Source organism: Dunckerocampus dactyliophorus, chromosome 17, assembly GCF_027744805.1.
Source record: "Dunckerocampus dactyliophorus isolate RoL2022-P2 chromosome 17, RoL_Ddac_1.1, whole genome shotgun sequence".
Classification (NCBI taxonomy): domain Eukaryota; kingdom Metazoa; phylum Chordata; class Actinopteri; order Syngnathiformes; family Syngnathidae; genus Dunckerocampus; species Dunckerocampus dactyliophorus.
Window position 1 is genome coordinate 5,944,336 of NC_072835.1, and position 24,164 is coordinate 5,968,499.

At 39.7% G+C, this 24,164-nt stretch overlaps 2 protein-coding genes across 4 annotated transcripts in view; both read left to right on the forward strand.

Moving 5' to 3' along the window:
• Positions 1–8,659, forward strand: part of lrsam1 (leucine rich repeat and sterile alpha motif containing 1) — a 39,379-nt gene extending 30,720 nt beyond the window's left edge. The window contains exons 23-25 of one of the 2 annotated variants that reach the window (XM_054757313.1): positions 664–730; positions 1,856–2,058; positions 3,622–8,659. In XM_054757313.1, coding sequence (XP_054613288.1) covers positions 664–730; positions 1,856–2,058; positions 3,622–3,744 — 393 coding nt within the window. In that variant the 3' untranslated portion in view covers positions 3,745–8,659. The remainder of the gene's footprint in view (positions 1–663; positions 731–1,855; positions 2,059–3,621) is intronic. The other variant, XM_054757314.1, reaches the window with a different exon arrangement.
• Positions 8,660–9,364: 705 nt separating this feature from the next.
• Positions 9,365–24,164, forward strand: part of ndor1 (NADPH dependent diflavin oxidoreductase 1) — a 50,825-nt gene continuing 36,025 nt past the window's right edge. For both annotated transcript variants that reach the window (XR_008566492.1, XM_054756716.1), the window contains exons 1-8: positions 9,365–9,470; positions 10,396–10,535; positions 10,626–10,703; positions 11,238–11,335; positions 11,447–11,545; positions 13,801–13,902; positions 13,994–14,197; positions 21,844–21,971. Coding sequence is in view for 1 of the 2 variants with exons in the window: in XM_054756716.1 (XP_054612691.1) it covers positions 10,401–10,535; positions 10,626–10,703; positions 11,238–11,335; positions 11,447–11,545; positions 13,801–13,902; positions 13,994–14,197; positions 21,844–21,971 (844 nt within the window). In the remaining variant the exon portion in view is untranslated. The remainder of the gene's footprint in view (positions 9,471–10,395; positions 10,536–10,625; positions 10,704–11,237; positions 11,336–11,446; positions 11,546–13,800; positions 13,903–13,993; positions 14,198–21,843; positions 21,972–24,164) is intronic.

The window sequence follows — 24,164 nt, forward strand, 5'->3', positions numbered from 1 at the left end:
GGTTACAAAATGGTCACACATCTTTTCAACAACTTCAGATTGATCCCGAGATATAACGTTTGTTTTTGTTTTTTAATGTATTTTAATGTTGTATGCTCATTTTGTCAAAGGAAAGTCCAGCTTTTTAAAAAGACACAATATTTTCCAAAAATGAGTTGCAAAGTGGAATAATTACATCTTTGAATACTTCAATAATTCATAACAACACTGATGTTGATCTTTAGACCAAAAAACAAACAAAAAAAATCACACTCTTGCTCTCAGGGACCCAAAATGGCCCCACTCATAATCGTGTTAAAAATAAGAAATATATGATTTAAAAACTTTTTTTTTTTTAACTTTCAATGCTTCATCTCTTTTTAACAACTTCAGATATTTTTTTAATGTTTTTTTTTAATGTTTTATGCTTTGTTTGCATGTAATGTCTGTCTCTCCACGGTCACAATGGTTACAATGTAACATCTGTTCTCTCATGTGCAGAGGAGCGATGGCTTCCATTCACTGACACGTCTTCATTTTCGAGTATTTTATTGCATTTTATTCTGAAAGTTTGTGAAATGAAACTGTGGCGGGGTGATTGCAATACACTCGGCCAAACGCGCATGCACCCCAAATGCAACAGCCGATGCTGTCTGATGCTTTTCATCTTGTCATTTTTTGTAGCTTGGCATTATTGAAATTGGCATCCAGAAAGCTCTTCTGAAATGGGCGAGGGAACACAAGCCTGAAGGTAAACCCTACACACACATACACACACCTGTGTTATACACCTCGATTCAGGACAGTAGATCAGAGCTTAGTAAAGTACTGCAAGGAGATTTATTATGATATATTTCTTTTCATAGTTTAACATTCAAAAGTAAATCTGTACCTGCATTTTTTTTTAATTGTTGACAATCCTAACATACTGTCATTGTTTATAAACTTATGCCAAGTATAATCATTTATTATCTGGTAGAATTAAATACACTCTGCTTCTACCTACTCCTTTTTGGCTGTGTTGAATTGTGCTTGTGTAAATATTTGATGTTCCTAAATGCAACTTGTAAGCAGCAGTCAGTTTCCCAAACATTCATCATGAGTGGCGGCCCACCATGAATAATTTTGGACCCCCACAGATATTTTTGACAGTACCTGTCATTACAACTCGGCATTGTAACTCTGCTAACACACCTCACATGCACCACATAATGCATTCACCACCTGTCATACACATTTTGCCCAAAGAGACGCCTGAAAAAGCGACTTAGTCACACCTGACTTGTTTGCGCATTATACCACATGTGTACAATAATGTGTGCATTGTTTTTGTCTCCATTTTTAAGGAGGATGTGGATGAGAGGCTAAAACGCATAGAAAAATATGGTTTTGAAAAAGATTCATATTCGCGCAGACCTGGCCTCAAAGTACTCATGCGATGTGCGCCACGGTCAATTATGCAAATAAATGATGTAATCTGCCTCCCAACACCCCAGATACATTGTACTCCTGTGGCTTTTTGCCTAAATGACACATTTTCAAGCATAGAAATGGCTAAATGAAGTTAAATACAAATATAAGGCATTCAAAGATGTTGTGATGAAATGTAGTATTGTACACTGGTCACTAGATGTCAGTAATGTTCCTTTTAATGTTGGGTGAGACACACAAGCACCAAACTTGATCGCCGGAACAACAGGCTTTTATTGCAGGTTTGAATGATCTCACAACAGGCACAATAATCTCTAATAAAAATGGTCTAATAAAAACACCAGATGCTGGTTTTCATAGCTAAAAGGGGGTAAAGTTTCACATTAAAATGTATTACAGCACTGCAATGTGTTTTCTGTCTGTTTCGTATCTCCTTCTCTCCAAGGTGCTTGTAAGGTGCTGGAGCAGAGCGAGGAGGCTGAAGTCACTCCCTCAGAGCCGTCCTCGTACCCCTCTCCAATTCCCAGCACCTCTCACGTGCTGACCCCGAGCCCACCACTGACTCCTGGTACCCCCATTACCCCATCGGCCCCCAGCCCTGTGGAGGGACCAGGGAGCTCAGAGTGTGTGGTCTGCATGGAGACTGCGGTAAGAATCAAGGCGACACTTGTTTGAGTAGCTGCTGTTTTGTGCTCAGAAGTACACTCCGAAACAAAATGGTAAGATTGGGAGAAAATCACTGCTGGTAATTACAGCGGATCCTCACATATTTGCGATTTAGCATTCACCCCCCCCTGCAAATGTGCATATTTTTTTTGTAAAAATACCTCTTTCTTCATTTTTCTTTCACTGAAAATTGGCCACATCTGTACATTTGACAAGCATTATCCACTAGGGTTGTCTAATATTATATCAGCCACAGATAATTATTGGCCTGATATTGGCACAAAAATGTGATATCAGCCAACATCGGTATCATTTTTTTCCCCTACATTGTAAGCCGATAAAAAAACTTTTAGCGCCAAATGCTGCAAAATTGCAACATTGCTGAATCATGTAGTTAATACTGTGCCGCTCACAAGCCTGTAACTCTTGATTTAGCAAGCAGAGTAACAACAGAGATCACATTGAACTTGCCAGCTCCATAGAAATTGTGGGGGCAAGGGACGTGGGGCGTGGGGGCTACCATTCCACATACTGGTCTTACTCACGGTGTCTTTAAAGAAAGAGCTAAAAAAACATCACACAGCAACATAATAGGTGGATAACGCCAGACTAGACACTACCAACTGATAATGCTGAATAATCAACAACCCTAAACGAGCCCTAAAGGTGTAACTTAGCAGCCATTTACAACAACAGTACAGTAAAGCACGCTGGGAAATAGCAAGTGCTGTCAAAACCGACGCATCGAGCGCTGAGCCTTACATCAATGTCGGCGCCATATTGGATGTGGCAAGCTTGCGCTGTAAGTGAATACAAATAAATGTACTTACTTTCATAAAGCGCTTGTACTTTCACATATTTTATATTTTTTTTATATATACATATACCGTTATATATATATATATATATAAAATATTAGTGAATATATATCTCTTTTTAATGTAATTTATTTATTATCATATCTAATATGTTTTATTGTGTAATTATTTATAGTATGTATGTGTTTTAGTTACATTTTTACAATTATTTAGTTGCAATTATTTTTAATTAGTCATTATAATGAATTACAGAAATTATATTTAATGCATGTATTATATATAACTATATATTTATGATTAGATTATGATTTAGCATTGCTTATGTTATATATTATTCATTATTGTAATATTATGTTTTGGTTATATTTATTATTTTTTATTATTACATATAATATATTATTCCATTCCATTTTCCTCCGTTTATCCGGGTCCTTGTGAATATATATATTCATTAATAGTTCATTTTATTAATTCATCCTTAATTAAATTAAACAATGTATAATACTTGTATACTGTTTGTGTACTGTACATTATATGTCCAGATTTGCATGCAGCGGCACCGGCTGGGAATCAATCCGGTGCCGACTGGAAAGCAGTTGCATTTACCGTTGCACTGTGGTTGAAATCAAGCAACAAAAAAAGCAAAATGAATGATGAATGTATGGAAACGTCTGACCACAACTTTACAATGCAGGACAAATGAGATATTGTATTTTTTCCTCTCCAGGCCCAGGTCATCTTTCTGCCATGCGGCCATGTCTGCTGCTGTCAGGTCTGTAGCGACGCCGTGCAGAACTGCCCCCTGTGTCGGAGCAACTCATCCCAGCGCATACGCATATACCGTAGCTAGAAACCACACGCGCCACTCTTATTCCTGCATGATTACCATGCTGCTGTGTAGATGTGCTTTGCAAAAATGCTGATCATCTCTCCTGCATTAACCAAAAACCATGTTCTAATATATACAGTGGAACCCGTTTATGTCGACGACACACTTACTCATTAGCGGTTGTCAACATAAGCAAAACTATCCGTTCCTTGCACATTTATTTGTGACATTATCCATAGACGTAAGGAGAATGGAGAGAATAAAGGATTTTAGTTTGTGGGCTTGGTTTTCCTCCATTTGTGCATATTTGGATTTAGATTCATGTGTTTTCATATTATGTGGTTATTATTATTACCCTCTTTTCCAAATAGGGCCACATAGTAAAATGAAAGGATACAAAGGCCATTTTGATAAACGGCATCTCGGTTTTGTGATGCAGGTGAAAAAGCGTAATGAACTTCAGTCTTTTCTCTTTGTTTTTTGTTTTTTGACAGTCTTTGTTTTTCCCCCGTTTTTGCTGTTGCTATTTAAATTTTCCAAATATTCCAACTTTCTTCTTAAACAATATTGCGTAAATTTCCTTTTTGTAATATTTGACTTAATTTCGATAATATTACTTAATATTATGTATTAATATTAGAATTAATTATTTGTAATATTATTTATTATTAATAATGCTATTATTATTAATATTATTCCATAATATTAACTTTTTCTCCAACCTAATTTTCCCAAAATGACGGCTTTATTTTGTTTTGTTTGTTTCTCATATTGCGACTTTAAACAAATAAAATTTTTCTTTAATATTCAACTCTGTTACTGAATTGACATTCATTATTTCTGTCTGATAATATTACAAGTTTATGTTTGTAAAATTGCGACTTTTATCGTTGGAATATGACTTTTTTCTCTTAATATTTTTTTACCTTATTTTTTGTAAAATTGCAGATGTTTTTCCCATTTCTGCTGCTTTTTAAAAATTTTTAAAACTATTTCAACTTACTTCTTGGAAATGTTCTTCTCATGATTTTATGACTTTAGTCTCATAATATAACTTTTTCCCCAACCTAATTTTTCAAAAATGACAACTTTTTGTTTTGTTCATAATATTATGACTCTAAAAATTACATATATATTTTTTCTTTAATATTTCAAAGTTATACTACTAAATGATGCTATTTTTCTTCATGATATTCCAAAGTTATTCTTGTAAAATTACTGCTGGTTTTTACATTTTTGCAGTTTTTTTCATTTAAAAAATTTGAATTGTGTTTTTGCAATGTGCAGCAGGCCAATAAAAAAACAGCCGCCGACCGCAAATGGCCTTCGGGTCGCACTTTGGGCACCCCTGCTCTTATCTAACAGCTGCTATGGTAATTTCACTCTATTTCTTCACAACGACGACAAAGCTTGCGCACATCTTTCTTCCAGTGGCTAACAATATAAAACAATGAAATTTTGCACTGAACAGGAAGTGACTGTGTGCACGTTTTCATGCTGTGTAACTAGACCAGGGGTCGGCAGCCTGCGGCAACCGGAGCTGCATGCGGCTGTTCAGCCTACTTGTTGCGACTCCCTTTGCTGAGCTCAGTGATTTTTTTTTTTAAGCACTGAAGTAGGGTTAATATGCATTTTCGAAAAGAATGTGAAATATTGGACTCACTGCAAGTCTGTGAATGGAGCTAGACTGCGTTCTTGGCTGCTGATTGGATGAGCAAGGGAAGGGGAGGTAGGCTAGTGTATGCAGCGAGTCTCACTGCAGAGGAAAAAAGGTGAGGGAGTTTGAAGTTGAGTCTGAAGTCTGATTCAGAAAATGAAAGAATGCCTCCCATATGGAAAGACAGTCAAGGATAGGATCAATAGAATGGTTATTGATGACAAGACAACTCAGCGCAGGCATAAACGCTATCGAGAAAACACCCACATGCAGAAATGTGAACTCTGATGAGCTTTTATGTTAAAGTGGTTACGATTGAATGATTTCAGAAAAAAAAAAAAAAAAAAAAAAAAAAAAAAAAATGAATGATTTCAGAGTAGGCCTACACATGCACGCTGCACTTTTGTTTGTTGAATTTTCTTGTTGTAACAGGTAACATTTTTTAAAAATATGACAACTTTGATAAGTTTATAAGCTGTGGAATATTTTGCTATTTTTTTAAGAAGAGGCAAAATGGCTCTTCTGATGCTAAAGGTTGCTGACCCCTGAACTAGACGGTAGTCACGCTGCTTAAGGTGGAGTTACATCCTGACGTACGTGCTGGCATCGTGCAAAAATGGGTAAAATCGCAAGAGACACGCACTTGGCCCGCCCCAAAGCCCGTAGGAAGAAAATCGGGATGCAAATAATTTTCTGCTTGCACACAGAAAAACCTTGCATGCTGCCGGGTCGCAAGGGCAAGGCAGCGGAGGAGTGCGTGACCCTTGCGTGTCACAAGTTTAAATATACATTTCCCGGCCACAGCAGCGGCTCCTCCCGCAGCGGGCGATTCCTCCACTCCTCATACTCTGGTTCTCCCGACCTTTGTGGAATGACGCCCACACACGTACGTCAGCCTTCCATGAAGCGCACCTAGCACACACGAGTTGCACGCCGCAACCTAAAAGCTACCAATTTGGCAAGCGGCAAGCACGTGGGTGTCACGACTCACTTGCTTCATAAGCATAGCACACTTGCAACCCCTCTGATACCCTACTTCCTCTACGTGCTTACCTCGGCCAACAAATTTCCCAAAAATTGAGGGGCCAGTGCGCGTGTTAACACGTACGTCGGGATGTAACTCTCGCTTAAGCGATAACCATGAAATTAATAATACTACAACACATTTTTCATAGAAACAACGGTGTTATTTTAGTGTGTTGGTGTCAACTTAAGCAGGTACTGGACCAGGATTTGATGAGTTGGTCCACAGGGACAGTGTGTCGATATAAACGGGTTCACTGCAATTATGCAAATTCATTGAGCAGCACTCTATAGCTCGTTTTGTTTCATTCATGAAAATTTCAGTATTTAAACTAGTTTTGAAATGACATCACTCTATCATGTTTGAAATGGACTTGTTTTTGTATTTTTTACCTTTGTTCACATTCTTAGGGGCATCCATGTACATTTCACTCTTATGCGACAATAAGGGAATGTCATATTTCAAGTTGACTTTCCAGGGTTGTGGAGCTGTGGTCCAGCTCTACACTCTCTGCAGGGTCCTTGAGGTAGCATGGGAGTTTGCCCAACCAGTTTGCATGTTTTTTGTGGAGTTGGTAAAGGCATTGTTCCTGGAGGGGTCCTGTCGGGGTTGCCCTGGGAGTATGGGGTATCGGATGCTCCCTGTATGACCGGTGTCAGAGCTTGGTCCACATTGCTGGCAATAAGGCGGTCTTGTTTTCAGTGAGGATCGGACCCCGTCGTCACCGATTCTGTTCATACCCTTTGTGGACAAAATTTGTAAGTGCAACCAGGCCAGTTGAGGGGATCCGGTTTGGTGGCTGCAGGATTGGGTCTCTCTGTGGTCCAGCAGCCTTCATCGGGCCGTGGTCGGAGTTCATGGGTCTCGCCCGTATAAGGTCGGGGATGAGAACCTGCCCCAAGTGGAGGAGTTTAAGCACCTTGGGGTCTTGTTCACCAGTGAGGGAAGGATGGATCGCAACATTGTGCGGCGTCTGCAGTGATGTGGACTCTGCATTTGTCCGTTGCGGTGAAGAGGGAGCCGAGCCAAAAGTCAAAGCTCTCACTTTACCAGTGGATCTATGTTCCGACCCTCACCGATAGTCATGAGCTTTGGGTAATAACCGAAAGCACAAGATCGCAGGTACAGTCGGCCGAAATGAGTTTCCTTCATTTGGTAGCTGGACTGTCTTAGAGAGAGGGTAAGGAGCTCTGTCATCCGGGTGAAACTCGGAGTACAGCCGCTGCTCCTCCACATTAAGAGGAGCCAGATGAGGTGGCTCGCACATCTGCTCACGATGCCTCCAGGACGCCTCCCTTTGGAGGTCTTCAGGGCACATCCGACTCCTAGGAGGCCTCGGGGAAGACCCAGGACACGCTGGAGAGACTGTGTGTCTCAACTGGCCTGGGAACGCCTCTTGATCCGAGCTGGACGAAGTAGCCGGGGAGAGGGAAGTCTGGGCTTCCCTGCTTAGGTTGATAACCCTGGCAACCCAACCCTCGGTAAGCAGATAAAAATGGGTGCCAGTTGGCTTTTCTAAACGTGCTCAATTTGGGACTTATTTATACACGATTATTAGTGTGTAATGGTGAATCGTATAATTCTATTTGGAAAAGGTAACTTATAGACATGAACTGTGTGTACTTCTGTTGTCTGCTATTGCTGGAAATGAATGTCAGAGTGAATATTTATATTATTAACTAACCATCATACACATTTGGAAATAAAACTGAGACCTTACGATGGCTTTTAAGCTTACGGCTGTTAAGTGCTTAAGCGTGTTACAGTATATTATATATTATATTGTCCTCCTGAAGAAAATTTAAGTCCTTTCACCAACTGTGGTGGAGAATTGCGTGACCCACCAGCCTTCTCCATTTGTTTTCTTTGACCACTATGCTGTATCTGTGTATTTACTGTATACTCTGTTTAACTAACAACACCTGTTTGTGGCCACCACTCATGCATTTCTAAGTGCTCTTACATACACAACACATGATATTTCGGTGTAATACAAAACACACGTCACCTTCTTGTACTCAATGTGTGATCAATGTAAATATTAATGTTGCATGGGAAATGTATACTGAAATATACATTTGGAGAAGTTGACGCTGATGCGTAACATAAATAAAATATGAAGATGGCTTGTGGAGTTTTCTTATAAACAACAAAGGCTGCGTGGTTTGCACTGTAATCATTATACCTAAGTATACATGCAAGTAAACAAATGTAATGTAAAAATGAAATAAACACTGGAAAACCAATTATATAAAATAAATACAGTATATAGTGTGGTACATACAATGTTTACTCTGTTTAACTTGGGGTTTCGGTATATTTGGTATAATTGAAACATATATATTAGCTTTTTTTTTCTTTAAATAATATTGGATTAAAAGATATTTGCACAGACAGAATTAAGAAAATGTATTTTTAGTATTTTATGTTTTATCATCGGGATGACTAATGTGTGACTATTTTCTTGTTTAAAGTAGCCGAGAGCCATAATTAAGTAAAAGTAAAGATACCTTCCAAGAAAATGACCTGAGTAAAGATGCTGCCGTTGTCCGTGTAGCATGTGACCCAGCCGTCACTTCCTGTTTATGCTGTTTTACACAAAGAACCAATCAACACATTCTTTTTCTTCTTCTTTGGATGGACTGGTGCGTGGCGTCATAGTACTCCTAGCAGCCATTGGCAGCCTAAGCGAAGGGAACAGTAATGACTAGCGACGATGCTCGTCGGAAACGTATAGGAGTGAAAGTATATTTTCTTTTGAAAATATAGTAATGTAACACAAATAGCAAAGTACACACATTAGAAAAAATAAAAAAATAGAAATCCCGCAAAGTAGAATACTGTACATATCAAGCTGTTGTAGAAAGTAAAATCTCAAAACGTCTGATTTTTTTCTTGATCTTTGAACGTGCCGTCAGTTCACTGGCCAATCACGGTGCGATTGGCCGTAAAGGATTGCCGTAAAGTGTGACGAACATGTCCCGATGGAAGACGTCTGAGCGTCGCCGACAAGTAGTTTACCTGCGTTTTAAGACATTGTCGTCATTGTTGATGGTGACAGGAACTGTAAGTGGTAATCTTGAATGCTTTATATATTAATGGTAATAATAATAATGAGGGAGAATAAATATGTGAACGTGCACTGTTATTCATGCAGTTGCTAGCCTGCTTAGTCGCTATAGCAAAAGTCATGCCATGGTCAGAAGGGAGAAACGTCTTACATTTCAAGAACATTACTCTTCCTTGTGCCACAACCAATTGTGTTTATACCTAGACGATTAAATGATACATAGTAAGCCTTCTTTTTAGACAGCAGGCTGGAAAGTTGCAACAGTAACAGGAAGGACACTTGCACAATCAAGCATTGTATAATTGCACTGCCTTTACAAATGCTGTAACATTGTTACAGAACATGTATATACGTAGTATATTATTAAATTCAGGAAGTTTGTAATGCCTTATAACACGTGTGGGTGATTTAAAAAAAAAAAAAAAAAAAAACATTCATGATGTGTCCTGGGCTCCATGTAAGTTTAGAGATAATGTCCACATCATTGCACATCTAATATCTCGATTTGCTGCTGGAGTATCCAGCATGCCTTTCGGGCGCTTGGTAAATGATGTAAAATAAAGTTACGTATTTGCTGTGAGTGCTTATTCGTCGGTACCCACATAGAAAAGTAGCTCGTTGTTGTGTGTTCACTTACCTGTTAGTGTTTATTTAGTTTTTGGTTCAAACTGTTGAGTAAGACTGTCGTTCTGTCTGTTGGCAAGCTACCTGTTTGCTATCGCTTGCAAAATGGAAGAGCAAAGTTACGATGCCGTCTACTGGATGGGGTTTTAATGACGAACCATTCAAACTGTCCTATTATAATGTGACTGTCTCAAATATCAAATCCTTCTGTGGAGCTCCATATTATTTGTGTCAGACAGCCACAAATAAATATATGGGAAACCCTGTCGTCAACATATTACTATTTGTCTCTTTCAGGCGCAATGTCAATCCCTGCTTTGCTCATCCTGTATGGGAGCCAGACCGGGACAGCCCAGGACACAGCGCAGAGGATTTTGAGGCAGGCGCTGAGAAGACAACTGCAAGTGCGGGCATTGCCTCTGGATGACTACAATGTGGTGGGTTTTGTTTTACAATTATAGACCAAGTGGGGGTTTCATCCTACTAGCGTTGATGCCATTGTGAATGTATGTCTTCTCATGTGACAGGCCAACTTGATCTCAGAGTCTCTGGTTGTGTTTGTCTGCTCAACCACGGGGCAAGGAGACCCCCCCGACAACATGAAGGTAAAATTCATATGGAATGAGTCTCCATGTGTTCTGTCCTAGCCAGTTCTCCTTCTTGCTGACTCATTGCTGCCCTCTCTGAGAGGTTCAGTACTGCTATGCCTCCGCACCTTCCCACAGGACTGAAATCTATTTGTGGTGGGAGTGCTAGATGACGTTGTTGTCTAACAAGCATAATTGACCATGATGCATGTGCGTTTCATTTTTCAGCTCATTTTGGGTGCGTATTGTCACGCTGTAAGCAAATGCAGTGCAATGCCAGCCAACCAGTGTTAAGAAGCACAGTGATGTGCCTTCTGCTGTACGGACTTGGAAACAAGCTACATTGGCAGACAGTCCTGTTATAAAGTGTTTATGAACAGGTGTCGACTAATCTGTTCGTGCCATTCCAAATGTATTTGTGGCGAAATGAATGTGCAGTCATCCCTCGCCATATCACGGTTCGAATTTCGTGGCTTCACGCTATCGCGTTTTTTCAAACATATTTTCATTAATAATCAGAGTTCAACCCTGCTCATGTTTCTGTTTCCAAAGAATTTCTGGAGGTTTCTCTTTAAGAAAACTTTGCCGGTTGGGTCTCTGTGTCGGCTGGACTGTGCCGTACTGGGCCTGGGGGACTCGTCTTACCCGAAGTAAGTCTCGGCTGCTGTTTTTCACAATGCACTTTCGCACACACACACACACACACACACACACACACACACGCTCTCTCTCTATCAAGTATCCCCTGTCTTTGTGTGGAGGTTCAATTTTGTGGCTAAGAAGCTCCATAAGCGCCTCGTGCAGCTGGGCGCCACGGTGCTGCTGCCTGTCGGCCTCGCTGATGACCAGCATGACCTGGGGTGAGTACAACAGTGAGTGTATTATGGGATGCTTTGTGAACAAGGACAGGAAATAAAGGAAATAGGAAATACAGACAATGTAATGAACAATATGACGAGAGCATGTAATAGGGTGTTGTTGTATTGAAATGTATTTCAATTTAAAGTTGAAACTGTATAATAACAACAGTCATAAAAGTAATACATAATAAAAATAAATCTGTCATCAATAAGATAATATTATAAAAAACAAACAAAACAACAAATAAAGATGTAATAGTTCGAAAAGTCTGTTGCGGAAAATGTATAATGTTAACAGAATAAAGTCAAAATATTATGGCAAGACAGTCATTGCGGTTTGATGATCGGTCCCTCGCTCTATTGTGGTTTTTCACAATATTGTGGTTGACTATGGTGCTATTAGTCAAAACGTATTGAAACACAAAGGTATATGTAGTATTATGGCCACTAGGCATCAGTAAGGTTCCATTATTGTAACGTGACAGACTGCATCTCCTTAACAAAGCATGTAGTCAGCCATGGCATGTTTGACATGACGGAGTGAAATAAAGTTATCCTCCCATTCTGTGTGGAAGTGGTAAGTTTTTGGCTTTTTAGTCATTCTTCCTCACTCTGTTTTAAAGCATTTCTTAAGTTTAAAAAATAAATAAATTGGAGGCTAATTAGTTAGCTTTTTAGCTTACTGATGATTAAAGCCATGGCCATCTATTGTGTCCCTGCAGTGATCCCGTAGCCTGCGCAGTGTGATGTAAGCAAAGATAAAAGGAGTGTAAAAGTGACTATTGGGGTCTTATATTTCAGAACAAACTTGTAATATTATGAGGAAGAATAATGTCATTTTAGTAGCATGGAGTTAAAATATTAAAGATTTTTTTTAATTATTTTTTTTTAAAAGGCATAATATGAAAAACACAAAACAAAGTTGTCATTTTTGGAAGAGTAGGTTTGGGGAAAAAGTTCTAATCTTATGGGAATAAAGCGATAATATCATGAGAATAAAGTCAGAATATTATGAAAAGAAAATGGAGAAGATTATTTAAGAGGAATGTGAAAGTATTTGGAAAATTAAAAAAAAGAACACTAATAATATGCTTTGTCATCTATATCACAAAGATGAGATGCAGTGTTTTTCTTGACATACACTACCCGTCATAAAGAACACCCCAAAAAGAAAAACCCACATTTTTAAGTGTTAAGATGGTCCATCTCTCTTCCATTGTTAATTCCCTTTTTTCTTGCAATTTTTGTAGCAACAAATGACTTTCTCCAGCACAGTGCTGTTCACAAGGGCATAGGACCACAGTGTGTACGGAGCACTGTCTTTATGCAGACAGAGGACGTACCCCAGAACTTGGAAGACCTGTAGGAATGAGTTGCACCAACTGGCAAGGCTTGATCAGCCTCCATTTCTGCAGAACAGCTTTAAATTGTTGACCCGTTTTGTGGTTCCTGAAACAGGCCGTTTTGTATAATCCTCAAATGTACATTATTTGTCAGTTTTGGGTAACCTTACCTTTTCTTTTAACCACTGGCATGTGATCACTAATGTACCTTTCAAGCTATTCATTGGAATTGAACGACTTGAATTTCAATAAATAACTGGAAATATTGGGGTGTCCTAGCATACGCTAACATTAGCAAGGTGCGGAAGCGATGGTTTTTGAGGCGAACGCCACAGCCGACATCCACAATGTGGGAACATTTCGGTTTTAAACAGAATGAACGCGGTGAGCGCATGAACACCGACGACCGACACAGACAGTTTTCTCAACTGGGAAAACAAACCTACCGATGTAGGTGCCTCGGACAGCGGCGCCTTCGTGCCCACAGTAACGCGTTTGGTTGGCAAATATAAACAAAACAGTGCAGAATGGTGCGCTCTCACAAACAGTGTCGCTGGCTACATTGCAAAAACATACATGCAGGCAACGTCTGTGTCAAGCTAATGTCTCACACAGGTGTATTGTACACTATACTTGAGTACCATCTAGTGGTTCAAATGTGAATTACACCTCATGACTGATTGAAAAAATGGTCTCAAAAATTTTTTTCCGATTAAATCGATTATCGCCGAAAATTTGTAGCACAATTTGTTACCGTGACAGGCCTAAACGTTGGTGACCCCTGAATTAAAAGATCACAAATCTCTTCTTCTTTTTACTAAACACAAATGGCTTCTTATAGGCTATGATGACTCTCTGCCTTCTTTGTCTTTATGCCAGTGAGTTACAATAACGATTCTTTTTGTAAATCAGGCCTGATGCTGTGATTGATGTGTGGCTGACATCGTTTTGGCAAAGCTTGGCTGCGCTGCACCCGTGCTTTGCAGACGTGACCCCGTTGAGGGAAGATGAGGCGTGAGTATCCCCTCCATTCAACACATCAAATCCAATTGTCTGTTTTTTTTTAAATTATTTTTTAATTTGCGTCGGACTGATTTCTCACCAGCCTTCCCCCGACGTACACGTTTCATTTTCTGGACGGTGTGGAAGACAAGACGGAGGACTGTCAGAGAATTCCGGCACAACAGCCCGCTCCCTCCCAGTGGTGTCCCTTCCCTGCCAAGCTGCTGTCCAACCGGAGAGTAACTGACCTGCAGCACTTCCAAGATGTGAGGCACATTGACTTTGACATCACTGGATCCAACATACAGTACGTCCTCTTTGTCAGCACATCGCGCCGTAGTTGGGAATTGTCTTCCCTGTTGCTCAATATTCGTCAATTGAATTTCATTCCTTTCATGTTTTTTTGTCATATTTCCACATGTTTAGCAGGAATAAAACCCATAGAAGATTCAAGATTCAAGATTCAAGATTCAAGAGAGTTTTATTGTCATGTGCATGGTAAAACAGCAGTTATACCATGCAATGAAAATCTTATTCTGTTCATTCTCCCAAGGAAAAGAAAGAAAAACACAAGAAAGAATAAGAACATAAGAAACATAAACACATATACATAAATACCAAGAAATTAAGCAACAACAACAGAAGAGACATTAATGCAAGTAAATAATACAAATAAATAAATAAATAAATAAAGTGCTATGAGTGTGTGTTGCGTGTGGCGTGTCTGAGTGCTTCATTGAGAAGCCTGATGGCCTGTGGGTAAAAGCTGTTTGCCAGCCTTGTGGTCCTGGACTTCAAACTCCTGTAGCGTCTGCCTGACGGTAGGAGTGTGAATAATGAGTGTTGTGGATGTGTGCTGTCCTTGATGAGGTTGTGTGTTCTGCGTAGGACTCTAGATGTATAAATGTCTTGCAGTGAGGGGAGGGCTGCCCCAACAATGTTCTGTGAGGTCTTGATCACCCGCTGGAGTGCCTTCCTATCACGTGTTGTACAGTTACCGTACCAAACAGTGATGGAGGCGGTAAGGACACTTTCGATGGTGCATCTGTAGAAGCAACTCAGGATTGTGGTGGACATGCCAAATTTCCTCAGTCTTCTCAGGAAGTACAGTCTCCTTTGGGACTTCTTCAGAATTTGTTGGGTGTTGTGAGACCAGGTGAGGTCCTCGCTGATGTGTGTGCCAAGGAACTTGAAGGTTTCCACCCTCTCCACCTCAGTCTCATCAATAAACAGGGGTCTATGTGGCTCCTTTTCCCTTGTTCTTGGGTCGATGATCATCTCTTTAGTCTTATCTGTATTGAGAAGGAGATTGTTATCACGACACCAAGCTATGAGGTCCGCCACCTCTCTTCTGTATGATGTTTCAACACCACCAGTGATCAGTCCGATGACTGTAGTGTCATCCGCAAATTTAATGATGCTGGTGTTGTTCTGGGAGGCCACGCAATCGTAGGTGAAGAGCGTGTAGAGGAGTGGACTCAGCACACACCCCTGTGGGGTCCCAGTGCTCACAATTCTTGAGCTGGATGTGCGGTTGTGGACTCTGACTGACTGGGGTCTGCCTGTGAGAAAGTTAAACACCCAGTTACAGAGGGAGGGAGACAGGCCAAGTGTGAGGAGCTTATTTGTGAGTTTGTGGGGGCAGACTGTATTAAAAGCAGAGCTATAGTCTATAAATAGCATTCTGACGTATGTGTCCTGGCCCTGTAGGTGAGAAAGGGCTGTGTGGATGGCAGTGTTGACTGCATCATCCGTGGACCGGTTCTGGCGATATGCAAACTGTAGAGGGTCCACAGTTGCCGCCGGGATGCTCTTTTTGATGTGGGTCATGACTATTCTTTCAAAGCACTTCATAACAATAGGAGTGAGTGCTATAGGGCGATAGTCATTCAAGCAGGTCACGTTGCTCTTCTTGGGTACGGGCACTATGGTGGTGGACTTAAAGCAGGTCGGTACAGATGCTTGTGCAAGCGACAGGTTAAATATGTCAGCAAGCACATCAGCTAGCTCTGATGAGCAAACCCGAAGTGCACGTCCTGAGATGTTGTCTGGGCCTGCTGCTTTTCGTGGGTTTGTTTTGTTTAGAACCCTGCGCACATCAGCTGATGTCACCATGAGAGGTGCGTCCTGTGTGCTCCCCAGGTTCAGCCACCCTCTCTGCTCATCAGAAGTTTGGGTGTCAAAGCGGGCATAGAACTCGTTCAGCTCATCTGGAAGTGTGGTTTGGCTGGACGTGGCTACGCTACTCTGCTGTCGATAGTCTGTGATGTGCTGGAGCCCCGCCCACATGCGCCGAGGGTCTGAGGTGGAATAGTAGCCCTCCAGCTTCTGTCTGTACTGTCTTTTGGCCTCCCGTATGGACCTCCTCAGGTCATATCTGGCCTTTTTGTAGTCATCAGCGGTGCCCATGACAAATGCAGTCGAACGAGCACGTAGCTTAGCCCTTACATCACAGTTCATCCACTGTTTTTGGTTAGGGTATTTTCTGTAATACTTGGTGGTGGTAACAGTCTCTATACATGTGCTAATGTAGCCAGTAACAGCAGAAGCATATTCATCCAAATCAACAGTACAATCTTCCCTCCCCGCTGCAGTTTTAAACACATCCCAGTTTGTGCAGCCAAAGCAGTCCTGAAGTACTTGATCAGTTTCTTCATTCCATACTTTAACTGCTGTACTTACAGGGGGAGCTTTTTTGAGAAGTTGTCTGTACGTTGGATAAAGGAATATAGAGATGTGGTCAGCCTTTCCAAAGTGGGGTCTTTAGAATTTAGAAGACTAAAACTTATAATAATTAAAGAAAGCATCCATGTAATTCTTTTCTGGGTCTGAACATGACCTCTTTTGAACCTTTGATCGGATTGTAGATCACACCCACTTATTTATTTATTGGCATGTTGCTCTCTTAATGCTCTTGTTTGCGTTATTCCCAACTAGACAAGGCAATTTGTGTGGAAATCGAGTGTGAGAGCTGAAGAGCAAAACTAAAATTCTGTATGGAAAATGCGGAATTACAGGAAAAGTGGGAATTTTGGGAACGTGGAAATTTGTGAGCCTGAATGTTTTGATGCTGGCGTGGTTGTAATGGGTTGAGAAATGTGCGAAAATAACATTCATTTCAATCTAGTTGTTTGTGACAGAAACGGGTCAGCTTTTTGAAGTGAACCTACCTACAGTATGAAAATGGATAAAAAAAAAATTATGCTAATGTTAAAATGCAAGCTTGCTAACACGTAGCATAATATGTACCAGGAAGGCTAAATGTCCCGAATGAGTTGAGAACTTTGCCTTAGGAACGGTCTAAATCGGTTGAGAAACGTGGAAGTAGCTAGAACTCTTTACCTCAAAGGCATTTTGGATTCCGGAGGAAAAATGTGGGAATTTTTATGCCGTGGCTAATAGCATTAATGTCCTGACTTTGTTGAATGAGTTGATGTTGGAATGAGGTGAATCGGTTGAGAAATGTGGAAGTAGTAGTAGGTAATAACAGTTTTACGGAAAAGTGTGAATTTTGGGAACATTTAGAATTTTTTTTCAATATAAATATAGGCAGCCTGAATGTGTTGAATAGTTTAATGTAGGAATGGATTGAATTGGTTGAGAAATGTGGCAGTAGTAGCAGGTAATAATAAGTAGTTGTAGGGAAAAGGGCAAATTTGGGGAAAATTTTGTATCACCCCCAAAATGTTATCAGTTCAAGGAGGACTACAGCTCACAGTGGTAAGTGAGGCGACCACAACCAGTAACAAAGCGTAGTGCAAAATGATAAACAGTATCCAATGCCCGAAGACATTTTAACGAGGCACGAGACAAGATATTTCCGAGCTCTGAGAGAGAAACAGGATTTCTTCCGATAATACAGTAAAATCCATAGCATGCTTTTTCAAAATGCGTTTATACTGTACCTTCAAGTCAAATGCTTCTTGTAAAGGTCTTCCTTCGAAGCAGTCATCAGTGAAATGTTCGCTGCAAAACAACAGAACTTTTTGGCATGACTACTATTTTGATGAAAAATATACAGAAACAAGCCGTCAGTCTTTGTTCTCTGCGCTTATTCTTCCATTGTTGTCTTAAACCTTCCTCTTCTGGAAAAGAAAACAAACTTACAGTATCACTTGGATATTGTGGACATCCAGCAGCAACACAACCGTTTGGCATGACTACTATTTTATCATGGTTGGCACCAAGGATGCCTAGAGCTGATCTTGAGGATCGGGATCGGCTGCCGAGCCGCTGTATTTGTGACGATCGGATAATATCGGCTTCTGCCATGAGATCGGTCCATTCCAGTTGCCGTATCACGTTCGTAACTCTGAGCCACACTCCAACATGGTAGGTGCAGTAAAGCGTGTAGGGAGCTTGCACAGGAAGTGCCGCTCTGGTTGCTTCTAATAGGGACCGCACAAACACTACTAAACATGTCGAAACAGCGACAAAAAACCTTGTGTGAAATTCCTCCGTTACCGAGCGTGAATGGAAGCTAGCGGGGTTCGCTTAGTTTAGTTAGTGCAGCTGTGTGTGTGCGTGTGTGTGTGTGCGTGTGTGCGCACAAATCAGCCTGAATGAGTATATTTTCACCGTGTTGTGTTTTACTGCGTTAATATAAGGACAATTTCACAATGCCCGCTGATGACGTGCAGGTTCTGAGTGAAAAAAGACGAGAGGCACGTTTGTTGTTGCTCGTATCAACTGTCAATTGCCATTCTCAACACACACAACACATTCTGGCCTTCAAAATAAGAGCATCTTTGTCACATTTGTCTAATTGTGTAAACAAAATAAGGGTGTCATTAAAATATCTTACATTAATAACGTGATTGGAATGACATCTTTGGCGCCATCTTCCTTAACCACAAGCGCGGGCATCACAGTTTGTTGAAGATTTTGCAGCAATGTGTGCTGAGGCTGACATCCCATTGGAAAAGTTAGCTAAGCTACATCCATTTCTCAATTACTGGACAAAATGGGCCAATGATGTGTTGCATCAATGAATGGAAGGATTTTTGCATTATTCACTAACCCAAAGAGCACACACTCTATGGTGGTAAAATAAATGAAAAAGATTTAAAAAAAAACTGAGTTTAAAAAAATTAAAACAGAAAAACAGAATTTGGGGAAAAAAATAAAATGGATTTCATAGTCATTTCACTAATATAAAAAAAGTAATATATTCTAAGTCACACCACAAATTGATCTACAGTACAACCATGTCAAATGATTACTCCTACCCTAAAAGTATTTTGCACCCCCATTTTTTTCAGTTTCATCTTTTATTGGATCTTTTATTGGATTAGGGACCTGACCCACAGAGGTTTGTTACAAAAACCAAACAATACTGTTGGTCATGCTGTGTAATTAAAAAAAAAAAAGTAATACTTTGACTGCATTATTTTGAATGCTTTGAAGAGCTATTTTCATAACCATATTCAGTTCCACAAATTCATTTTTGTAACAAAAGCTTATTAATATTTAAAAAACAAACAACCAAAAAAAAAACGATCAGATCGGAAGCCAAAAAATGTGGATCGGGACATCCCTACTTGGCACCATCAACTATAAATGTCATTTTTGCAAATTTACCAGTCGCTTTCAGGAACGGAACAATGTAGAACAGGGGTCACCAACGTGGTGCCCGCGGGCACCAGGTAGCCCCCCCACGACCACATGAGGTGCCCGCAAGCCTGCTTTTCATTCAGGTTTTCATTCAGGTTTTAATAATGAAAGAAGAGTAGAAAGAAATGCATTCTGAAATACAAAATGTGAGTTGTGGACACCAGCATTTTGTTCATGTTCTGGTAAAACAAGCATATTCGCTTTGTTTGGGTTTAAAATAAGCTCTGAAAATAAATGTTACAAGCTCTTGGCCATTTTCATTTTGTAAAAGTAGCTCTCACAAGGACAAACGTTGGTGACCCCTGCCAGTGTCGAAGATAATTACAAGCAATATGTAACATATTTAAGCAAAGTTGATGAATCATGTCAGGGACTCTTTAAATGTGAAAATTAGATTTATTTGAGAGGGAATTCTTTGGCTGGAAAATGTGGAAAACCAGGATTTTTTGGAGCGTGAACAGGAGTTTGGTGTCGGAATGGTTTGAGTGGGTGGAGAAACGGAAGTAGTAGCAGTGATAGTCAAGATGAATGGCAGTTTGTCTTCTGGAACATGTGGGATTTTGGGGAACGTGGGACCCTGTGATGTCAGCCTCTCAAAAAAATAAAAAAATAAAATTTCCTCATTCATTCATGAAAGCAGACCTATTATTTCTGTGTTTTAGGCAAAACAGATTTTCACACACATCGGCTTTTGACATTTTTGGACATTTTTGCTTCTTTTCTGACATGTTGCAGACCAAACTGCTGACTGCTTACGTTTGGTTCGTCTAGGCAGGGGTGTCCAAACTTTTTCCAGCGAGGGCCACATACTGAAAAATGATGCAAGGGCCACTTTGATATTTTGTAACGCATTGAGATATGCTAAGTATATGTAGCTCAAGAAAAAACTGCATTTCACCTTTGTAATACATCTGTAATATAGGTGAAATGCGACTAAAAATGACGTTTTTTTCTTTCATAATACGAGTTTATTCTTGTAAAATTGGCACTCCTGTTCTTCATTCGAATGTGACTAATATTTTGACTTTATTCCTGTAAAATTACAGCTGTTTTTTTCCATTTCTGCTGATTTTTGAAATGTTACAACTGTTTCATTTCAGCTTTCCTCTTGTAAATTTTCTTCTCGCAATTCTAACTTTATAGCTTTTAAAAAAATTGTGTATTTTTTCTTTATTTCAACATTGTTACTGAAATGATATTTTTAAGTTTATTCTCATATTTTTTCAAATTACAAATCGATTTTTTTCCCTCGTAATATTTTGACTTTACTTTGGTAAAATTTCTGCTGTTGATTTTTTTTTTTTTTTAATATTTCAACTTCTTTTCTCCTGATATTTTGACTTTATTCCCATGTTATAAATTTTCCCCCAACCTAAGTTTCCAAAAATTGCAACTTTATTTATTGTTTTTGACTTTTAAAAAATCATATTTAATATTTCAACGTCATGCTGCTAATATGACATTTTTCCTCATACTATTACTTAAAACACGATAGTTATGAAATTATGATTAAATAATTATGATTATTTTTTCCTTGCTAGATTACAACTCTTCTCTTAATATTTTATTTTATTTATATATATATATATATATATATAATTTTTTTTCTTCCCCATTTTTGTTGCTGCTGTTGTTGTTTTTTTGTTTTTTTTAAGTTTCCTTGTTAAATAACATTTTTAACCTGGCGGCAGGCTGATTAAAATCACAGCCGCGGGCCGCAAATGGCCGCCGGGCCGTACTTCGGACACCCCTGATCTAGGGCCTAACTGGTTACTCAGTTAATCGAAACAACAAGCTTAAGATGAACCGACTAAGAAAATAATCCTTAGTTGCAGCCCTAGTCAGAATTCTTATGATGACTGGGAATTTTGTGTTGTGAAAAATGTGGAATTTGGGGAAAATAAAGATTTTTTGGGGTGTGTCAGTACATAGCCTGTATGTTCTGAATGAGCTGAACATTTGGATGTGGGAATGGTTTGAGTGGGTTTAGCAATGTGGACGTAAAACAACAGAGCAGAATAATCATAATAAATTGGTGCGGAACATAATAACGTATGTGTGACTGCTCTTCAGCTTTTCACTATAATAATAATAAGAAGAAGAAGAGAAGAAGAATTCATGCGTTCCTATGAATGACCTCAATCTCCATGACCATCTAGCCAACCGCAGCTGAAGCAAACACCTCCACTGGGTTTATAAAACCACTTTGTCACGTCCGATTGTTGTGAAGTGCAAAAATAAAAGCTGACGTTTGATTGTGAGTTAGTGTTTCAGAGAGTGCTGCACATGCGACACGCTGTATTGGCCTACCTCATTACTCAAAGCACAGTTTTTGTGTAGTTTTACTGCAGGTGACGTGGTGATGATGCGCCCCTGCAACGCACCAGAGGACGTCGAGCAATTCTGTCAATTGTTGAGATTAGATCCAGAGGCCAGATTCACTCTTGCAACCACATCAGGCTGTGCAGGTAGGCGTGATCTTTCACTCTACTCACGTGACCGGTACTGATCACGGTAATGGCTAAGATCATTTCAAACATGCTCACTAAACTTAGACGGAAGTACGTCACACGTTTACACAATTCAACATGTCTGAAAGGGAGTAGGAAGAAGCGGAGCCTATTTAATCCTACCCCTTCTCTGTGTTTTAGCAATTAGTGATGGTTTGTTCACTTCCTGTGTTTAATATCTACCAATTTTATTTTTTTTAAAAAAGGATAAAAACATGTGACACTTAAATGAATAGACTTTTGTAGGGTTTATTTAGTAATAAAAGTATAAACAAAGGAGTAAATACTGACAGAAACATTGTATAATAAATAAGTTGAGGATATATGATAAACAATAACTTCATTAAATAATCAACAATAACAGCAGCAATAACAACAAACAAACATTCTCCCAAAAGCCTAGACAGGCAAAAATGCATATTATTATTATTGTAATACAATTATAACAATATATGTATATATGCACCATCGGTCGAAAGTTTTACAACACCCCAATTTTTCCTGTTGTTATTTATTGAAATTCAAGTCGTTCAAGTCCAACAAATAGCTTGAAATGGTACAAAGGTTAGAGGTGAAGTGCCAGAGGTAAGTTAAAAAAAAAAAAAAAAAAAAAAAATCATTATACAAACAGGCCTGTTTCGGGGACCACAAAATGGGTCAGCAATATAAAGCTCTTCTACAGAAATGGAGGTTGATCAAGCCTTGCCAGTTGGTGCAACTCATTCCTACAGGTGGTCCAAGTTCTGGAGCACTTACTACCTCCTCTGTCTGCATAAAACTGTGTTCAGAATCTATACAGTATGTACTATTTTTAATGTACAGTACTACATCGCATAACATAAACCTCCTTTTACATAAATTCCACTGAACATAAAGAATTTATGTAAAGTTTTTGCTTTGTATTTGTCAGGGAAGTCCTTGCAGATAACCAAGACAAGTACTGGACTGTATAACTACTCAAAGGAACAGACTCACATCAGCCAAGATTGTCTTTTTACTCGCGAGGAGAACAGAAGGGACGCACCAGAGTTGCCATCCCAAACCGCTCTGAATACTTTCTCTGAGCTCTCGCTTTTATTTGGGTATATTCCCTATCTACAAGGTTGTGCAACTCTCAGGGATGGGCTGAGCAACGCAGCTGCACAACTGTACTTGTCTTTTCCTATGTGTATGCGTCTCTGTGGCAGTTATCAGTAATACATGTGTGGTATGAAGCACATTTCAGCACAGCCTCGAAGGACATCGGTTAGTATGCGACTGCATCCTTGGAGTCAGCAGACAAGGTGGCGCCAGGAGTCGCCATCTTCTCTGTTGCTAGGTCACCGCTGCATTCCTAAAACAGACATTCCCACAGGGCAACACACTTGAACACTATTATGATATAGGAGTGATAATTATATTGCTGGTTAATTTATGTCCAGTTCCAACAGTGTTTAGTACATTTTCATAACAAACCCTTCACACTGATAGAAACAATTTCTTTCACAGTATTACAGAAGAAATTCCATATAACAAAGCGTCAAGTCAGTGCAAGTCTTTTTTTTTTTCAATCAACTTTATTAATGCCTCAAGTCGGTGCAACAACACTAACACTAACACTTGGTGACGCCTTCTGACGCATCACGCTCTCATTGGCAGATTTTCGGGGCACCGCCTACGCTCTCATCTCATTGGCTGATAATCGGGGCACCGCTTACGCTCTCATCTCATTGGCTGATTATCGGGGCACCACCTACGCTCTCATCTCATTGGCTGAGTTATACAGCACGTATGTGAGTTTGTGAGAGACAGGCTTGTCCCTTCAACCTCCTTCCTCTTCGTAGTCCTCCAAAACCAACTTAAACAATTAAGTTAAGTTACAAATTAAAATTTTGCACGCAGCATTATCGTGTAGTGCGTGTGCGTTTGTCTGTGAGACCAGCTGACTCTTAGACTCTTTGAGTCGCGTTTCGACTCAGGCTAGTCCTCCTCCTCCTTCCTGCCTCCACTTGCGCTCCTGATCAAGACATCTCGTGAACGGTTGGATTGTTTTTGTTTTTCAGTTTTATTCATTTACAGTAATCTTATTTATTACCTTATTTTATAATGGAATGTTACTCTACTATGTTTATGCTAACGTTTTCTTATATTTTCCCACCGTATTTGGTGGAC